Source organism: Acanthisitta chloris, unplaced genomic scaffold (genome assembly GCF_000695815.1).
Source record: "Acanthisitta chloris isolate BGI_N310 unplaced genomic scaffold, ASM69581v1 scaffold9662, whole genome shotgun sequence".
In the NCBI taxonomy this organism is placed as follows: Eukaryota; Metazoa; Chordata; class Aves; order Passeriformes; family Acanthisittidae; genus Acanthisitta; species Acanthisitta chloris.
In genome coordinates this window covers 9,049-17,109 of record NW_008658772.1, presented here as the reverse complement: position 1 = coordinate 17,109, position 8,061 = coordinate 9,049, and the positions used below count along the sequence as shown (strand labels likewise).

The 8,061-nt window shown below is 39.5% G+C and overlaps 1 protein-coding gene across 1 annotated transcript; it reads right to left on the bottom strand.

Moving 5' to 3' along the window:
* Positions 1–2,255: 2,255 nt before the first annotated feature.
* TMCC3 (transmembrane and coiled-coil domain family 3) lies at positions 2,256–7,498 on the bottom strand. Its single transcript, XM_009085212.1, has 3 exons — positions 6,606–7,498; positions 5,220–5,355; positions 2,256–2,558 (listed from the first exon to the last, which is right to left on the bottom strand). Exons 1-3 carry the CDS (start codon positions 7,487–7,489, stop codon positions 2,256–2,258), a joined length of 1,323 nt encoding a protein of 440 aa, XP_009083460.1. The 5' UTR covers positions 7,490–7,498.
* Between the last annotated feature and the right edge of the window lie 563 nt (positions 7,499–8,061).

Genomic DNA, 8,061 nt, shown 5'->3' with positions numbered 1-8,061 from the left:
ACCAGGTTGATTCTATGACTCTATGAAAGAGTATAAAACTCACCAAGGGAAACCCTTTCCTGTAATGCAAAGGCCAGGAAAAAGCTGCTTCTTTTTAAATCTGTTTTTACAGTGTAGAAGGGACTTTCCTGTGAAGATAAGTTTATGAGCTGAATCAGTGGAAGCAATCTCCTCAGTCTATCAGTTGGCTGCTAAAGGAGGCAAAGTACAGATACTTGGAAGGTGGAGGCCTGTTGCAATGCACACATACAGTGCCAAAATGGGTTAAGAGACACGAGAAGAAAGGTCTCCCTAAACTGAACAGCAGCAGGAGCACATGCAGCAATGAAGACAGAGAAGTTTTATATATAGCACAATACCTCTTTTCTTCTTCAGGGAATACCAGGAATATAGAGCAAAGATTAAAAGAATAATGTAGCTATATAATAATTTTAACTGACACAGCCAAGGATAAACCAATTGCCAAGTTTGGGCTTTTAAAAGTCATATTTCTCCAGCAGGACTTCTGCCTCCACTCCAGCTCCCTCTGAACATGAGGTCGGGCTGGGTTAAGATAACATGGGTGTGCCTGATGCGATCCATTTCCGCTGCCTGCAATCCAGCACAACCCTTCATGAATTCCCTCTTCAAAGATGTAGCACATCTAAAGAATTCTTTAAAGACCTTTTAAGTGTTTTAATTGAATTTTCTAAATGCTGAGTCATATCATTATTTATTAAGTTAATTCTGTTCTTCCTTCAGTTCCTGAAGCCACAAAAAGTAACTATTCACTGTTACTCCTCTGTAAAATGTCAAAGTTCTTCCCCTGCCTTCCCCTCCCCCACTCCCATTCCTCAGAATAAGGTCTTCACAATTTCTACACCAACTATTGCACTTGATTGAAAACAAATACACACATCAAGTCATCCCCTCCCTCCCTCCTGTAAAACCAGCATAGCAAATACTGCAACTTGAAAAGAAAATCTGTCATGACAATTACTTTCACAGTTAGTAACACTGAACATCAAATAACTGGAGATGCTGTCTCTTCATTCCATGGAGAGCAGAGAATTCTGGTTGTGATGGTTTGTTTTGCAGTGTTTTTTGTTTGTTTGTTTTTAATAAAGATCTTGGTTTACAGCATGGCTGAAAGCCAAGTAGATTTCAGGGAAATTTTTTTTGCCGTTCTTAAATCAAGCAAAATAAATTCCAGTGAGAAAACAAACCCAACCCTGTCTCCTAGTAGTGGTACTGGATGCTAATACATTATTTTCAGGAATGTTTGTCAAGAGTCTGCAGTTTGTATATTTACAGAAATTTAACTCCCTGCTCCCCTAAGAAGCTGTTCCCTCAAATTTCTGCCACGTTCTTTAATCTGACACAAGAAAGAATCCACTGTACCCAGAGTCCCACCATCTATATGCTTTGCATTCAATTAGAACACCCCATTATGTATTTATACCAGTGCTAACAAAGGCTAAGCTCAATGTTGCCTTTCTGTTACTTCTTTCCCCTTGCAGGTTACAGGGCTTGAAGCAAGTGAGTTCTTTAGTCTGGATGATAACCTACCCAATAGTGACTTGCTTCTTTACTCCTTTACAAAGTGGCGTGGGGATCTTATCATTCAATCCAGTTCATCTCTGGAAGTCTTATGCCACGTGTATTTGTTTCTCGAATGTGATAAGAAACAATGCCAGGACAGAACAATTGGTAACTGTGGTTAATAGTCATCACTGGTCTAATTTACAACCAATAAACCCTCTGTGCTAAAGGTTACTAGCAAAAGCATCAAGTTTTGTTGGTCCTGAAAACTAGAAACCCCATATACAGATACTTGTTATTTTAGAATCTAGAACTATTAATACATATCACTACATAATTTGGTTTATCACTCTAGTTGGATTCAGAGAGAAAATTAAGCTATCAGTCCAACAGGACTGCTACAGATTATTGGTGCGCTCCCTCCTGATCACACTCTTCACACTCCAGTCCAGTAAAAGTCACACCTGACACTCCCAGTTGCTGGGATCCCTCCCAAACCATCAGAACATCTTTTGTGGGTGTGGGTTTGTAAAGTGGAAAATCTTTGGGATTAAGGCAGAAGATTGATTTAAGTGAGCAGTTCATCACAGACATTGCCAGTTAGACAAAATCAGATTGAACAGAAAACTGACTGCCAACAAGTTTGCTTTTATGTATTTATACCAGGAATCGTATACACAGAGGGAGAGGATGACAAGGAAAGGAAAGAAATGAAGGCATCCGGTCCAGCAGCTTCATCTTGGTATAATCATCCTCTCTATGGCACAAATGATATGATCCCAGTTCTTACAAAATATTGCCAGCAGTGTCACTGCGAAAAAAGTGCAGATGATATGAAAACGGCTCCTCATCATTGGAGCGATGAACTTTGCAATCGTGGAAACGCACACTAAGATGACAGTCATGAAGGCCAGGATAACATTTATACATTTCCCCAGGAGCACTTTGGCATTAACTGTTTCAGACTGCTGTGCTTGCTGTTCTTGCTGATGGAGCTCCAGTTTGGAAACCCGAGTCTGGCATGATTCCAAGGCTTCCTGGAGACAGAAAACAAGAATTAGGGCAGCTGTATTTCCATTCAACACTTCTTCATGTTTTAGCTGCAGTCATCCATCAGCTAGATTAGAAATGCAATTTACATGTTATTACAGACTGCTAAAATTTCAATGAACCACCAACTTTTAAAACAAATGAATGCACATATACATCTGCATGAGTGCATGACTGTCTGCTCAGGCATACTCAAGTCTAGCAACCCTGTCCAAAATGCAGTTTTCACATTTTTCATGCTTGATAAAAAGTATCATTAGGGTCACGAGAGATGTTTCCTGCATATACTGATGAGATAAAGTACTGGGAAAGCTGTTGCCATAGTAACTAGCACTGCATTAAACCAGCACAGTTTCTTTGTATATGCTATAGAATACATTAAGGTGGGCTTGTTGCAATACTAATTAAATCAACTCTGCAACACATAGCATTTGATTTACACCACCTCTATTGCCTACATTCTTCTTCTCTCAAAGCCACCCATTGTACAATGTTGGGCTTGAGTCCTCTGTTAAGATCTCACCTTCTCCCTCTGGCAGTGTGAAGGCCCAAGTAGGCAGTGGAGACAGTGGAGAAACCTGTGGTGATGCTTTTATGGGATTCTCTCTTGCATGATCTATTCTGCTTCACAATTTGTTTGAAAGAAAGCAGACCTGTCTTTTCTGCTTGAGGATGGACTAAAAGTGGTCTTTAAGTAAAATGATTTTTAAGACATTAACCCCATGTTTAAGTCTTCCCAAAGTGAAACACTGACAAATTTCTGACTTATTTGCCAAAATGCCACTTTTTGCTGGATTTGGGACTTGGGCACCTATATGTAACATGGTGCAAGGCTATAATTTAATGAGATTGATCAACATGTCATAACCTTTTACCACTGTGTAAAAGTGAAAACTGATGCTCAGCATCCCTGACTTCCTTCCCCACTCTCAAACTCCAAACACTTTCCTTGCACTGGCAAGGGTGTTCACCTGATCACACACTAACCTCTGTAAATACACAGTCACTAGCTTTCTCTTGCTGGGTCAGCTCTCTGTAGTTTCAGCTAGTTGAACTGACTTACCATGTGTCCAGCCAGGCACCAAGGTCACCACAGAGCACATGGCATAGCACCTTACACAAGACTGCTGCCTTTTGCTGTTCTAGGAATTAGTAATGATCTAGAAGACAGTTCTCAATGGATTGCACCAAGTCTCTTATAGCTCATGCATGCTCTCCACTATACACTAAAGAACTTTCCTGGTCCTTCTTCCACTCTAAGTTATTCTCAAATAACTTGTGCTGCTTTAGAGAAACTCCAGCTGCAAAAGTCTGATACCTGCAGCTCTGCATTGAGAGGCTGAGCATATGTTTAAAGATCTGCACATCCCTTAGTGACAGAGTTAGGTTGTTTCTCAAAATAACCACAACTTAAATGCTTTTACTCTATTTTAGCTGATTTGCCAAACCCTCAAAAGAGACATGTTTAAACAGGCCCAGCTGTACAGAGATAAAAGAAGCAAGGTTGGATCAACACAGCACTTCAATTAGTCCTAGAAGTCTCTGACACCCCTCCAGGGTTCTACTAATGAGTTAGTGATCATTTCAAAGCCTTTCTACTGGACAAATCAGGCCTCATTATATTTTTACAGCCTCAAGATGCCTTCAGAGAAAGGAGCCCTCTTTTCTTTAGATCTATGAGAGACCTCTCTTCTTTAAACCTACAAAAGAACCTATGATATGCTTAGATTCAGTACCAACCCTTTCCCACTTTGCTCCCAGAAGCTTCCTAACTGTCACACCAAATAGGAACCTGACCATCCTGCTGCCTGCACCCTCTATATCTAGAAATGTGAGCACTGGAGTATACTGGACAGGCTTGGGGGCATTTTAATCATCTGAGCCAATATGAAGACAGTCTCTGACCATTCCTCATTTGTTTACGAATAGGTAAGGCATAACAATGTTTTCACCATTTTTCACCGCTTGCTCAGACTTTGAATAGAAGTATTATGCATTATGTAAGTGCTTATATGGTACATAAACATTCAAGTATGTAATCACATGCTGTCAAGGACAAACTTGTAGACATTATTACTAGCTTTCAATTGAATCACGACCACAACTGATCACTAAAGTGAGCACACCCTACAGCTTTGATTGTAGGGGTTGTTATGAGCATGGCTTTAAACCCTTAAATTATAACTGGCAAACCTACAAGTCTATTTATCAATTAGATCTCCTACTTTTAAGCTTAAACTCAATTTATAAAGAACCTTGCCAGTAATGAGACTGCATATTGGAGAAAGGCTGAGCAAGAAGTTTGTGCTAGGACATTGTCAAAAGTGGCATTTTATTCAATAAAAGGAGACTCAATTCCTTCTTCCTCCAGTGCAAGAAATTAAAACAGGCTATTCTTCAACCACAAGTCTGCCTAGGCTATATCATCAATTCCAGCAGACAAAATTCTGAATCCAGTGAAACAAATGGAGTCTGTCACCTATTTAATGTGCTGGGCTTTCACCTTAAAACAGACAAAACACAGGCTTAAATCTTTTCCCAGATTTCTTATTTACAAAGATGTAGAAAGATGCAAGTGTTTCATGGCACAAGATTTCTACAAAATGTTAGAAGTTTACAAATGTTAGAAGTAAGGGGAAAAAAAGTACCTGAACATCTCGTGACCGCTCATATGCCTGATAGGCCACCTTCTCCTCTATGCTGGCTAGCTCTTGCTTCAAGTTTGCTGTCTCATGTTGATGAAGATCAGTGAGGTCATTTAACTGGTCTTCCAATCTTTCGTATCTTATTAGGAAAAGAGGTCTAAATTTAGTGCCTTCTATTCAAGTAATTCTAAATCATGAAAACAATTACACATTTTAAAAGCTAACTTTTGTTAAAAAGCAAATATTTGTATATCATTGCAAACAGTGCCTAAGGATATCCAACTCACTTCCAGTTTTCACTCTTGACTTAGACAAGAAGATATGGTTTCCTAAGTAAATTTGAGTCAGCTAACACCTTGCCAGTGGTGCCAGGAAAAATATGTTCTCTGGATCCCCTTTCAAACAGAACTGCATCATTCAGTCTCAAGAAGAGGTGGCTCAGGGGTGACATCATTGCTCTCTACAACTACCTGAAAGGGGGTTGTAGAGAGACAGGGTCTGGCTTCTTCTGCCATGCCTGCAGTGAGAAAACTACAGGGACTGGCCATAAGCTGAGACAGGAGAGATTCAGATCAGATACTAGAAAAAAAATTTTCACTGTTAGTGTGCTCAGGCATTGGAATAGGTTGCCCAGAGAGGTGGTGCAGTCACCATCCCCGGAGGTGTTTAAGAGGCATCTGGACCTGGCACTGGTGATATGGTTTAAGGGTTACAGTGGTAGTAATGGGTTGGACTGGATTATCTTAAAGGTCTTTTCCTCATCTCCTGGATGATTCTCTGATACAGGTACAGCAGGTGGAAGCTCTCTGTAGAACACATCTTACTTCTCACAGTGGTTTATAAATGAATTAATTGCCAAGTAACAAATGCAAGAGGAAGCTGTGCTACAGCACTTAAAACTACATGTCACAGCTGTGTGTTACACCAGGGTACAAAGTGACATTGCATCCATAAGACAGCAATGTGTGCAAAAAGTATTTCGACAAGGTACTCAGCACTCAGGGGTATACTTAAGAGCTGTAAATCAGCTCTGCCACACCATAGACTGATTAGCTTTTTCAAGTCATAATAGATGAGAATCCTCCCATCGGTTATAAAACTGGCAACTCCTACATGCAATATTCACATAATTCACAGTATGTCAGTGGATAGAGTTTTCTGACAAGCCTTTGACAAAAGGCAAAGGACCACCACATCATTGATAGCAAATATTTTTTTCTATATGTATTTTCAGTTACTGGAAGGAGTGGAACATGTTGGTAACCAGATATTGATTGGAATTATGTTTTCCTCTTGCTTCTGAAATATCACACACACACATTAACACTTTCCAAACAGTTATACCCATTCAAAAGTAATTTCAAGAAAACAGTTAAAAAAACAAAGTACCTATATCTCTCCTCTTGTAACATCTGAGAAATAAAGCCATAGTCTCTTTTGAATTGTTTTTTTAAATTCTCAATATCTTCAGCTAACTGGGACTGTGTCTCCTTCATTTCCCTTAGTTCCTCCAAAATCATGGAGAGTTTTCCTTGGCTGTCCAGGGTACTTGCCACAGCAGGACCAAAGGAAGCATTCCCATTGCTATCTGCTGAGCCAGAGGTCCCACTTGAGCATTCATCATCGCTAACATATTTTGGTTTGGCAACAATGGTGGCACTGCCCCCATACATTTTAGAACTCGTTTCTGGCCGAAATTCATCCAAGGTATTTTTGAGATGAGCAATGTTATCTGCACTACCAAATTTGTTTCGGATCAGGTTGGCAAACTCTTTAGACTTGCTGAAAACAACGACAGGTGGTGTCAAAGATGCACCTGGCACACCCGACTTGTTGCTCTCTGTTCCATGTCCAGTGGTACGAGACTTTCCATGCTGAATATCTTTCAAGTTATCTATGGAAGCATCCTTAGTAGTTTTGGAAGATCCATTTTGTTCAATATCCTTGAGCTTTTTATGATACCGTTTCAATTTCTTCTGCAGCTGTGCAATGGATTGGGCAGATTTCTGGTTTTTTTTCTCAAAGACTTGTTTAATGCGCCTAGCCTGTTGCTTGTCTGCATTGTTGACCAGTTTCAAATACTCAGCCACGTTTTCATCTCGAGCTGTTTGTTCAACCTTGATTTGCTCTGTAACCTTGAGGATTTTCTGTTTCAAGATATCTGCACTGAGTTTGACTTTGTGAAACTCTAGGACCCCATCTGGTATGTCAAAATTCAGGTTGGTATCAGAACGTCCTCGGCGAATGTTAAACAGTAGGCTCAGGGTATTCATGTCATGTTTTTCCACCTGAGAGAAAACAAAAAGAGATAAATGGAATTTGAATATTTAAAAAAAAATAATCAAGCTCCCAGTTGCCTTTGCCATGTGTAATTACCTCAAGTACACAATATAAGTAGCTTATAGTAGCAAAACAGAAAGAACTTTCCTTTGAAATTAAACAGCATTTATATTTCTTGACTTTTCCTAGGCTGATAAACAGCCCAAGAACTGCTTGTCTCTATGAAAGCAGCAGGAAGGTAACTTAGAGAGGATATTATTTATGTATATAGCTTTTCAGAACCATTTATAGTTTTTCCACAAAATCAGAAGAACACCCAGTTAGAAAAGGTTCCTAAATATATTGTTTATTATTAAGAGTTTCAAAGAGATCACGACTGATAATCACTCCATTTTTTTCTCTTATAAATGGTCAAACACCAATAGAGATGTAAACAATTTTTTGCCTCTACAGCACTGTTATATTGTTCGGTATATTTTCCCAGGTTGAACCCCTTTTTAGATACATGTTCCTCCCATTCAAATTCATCTCACAATTGCAAGTTTTTGCAGAACTAGCTGAAAGC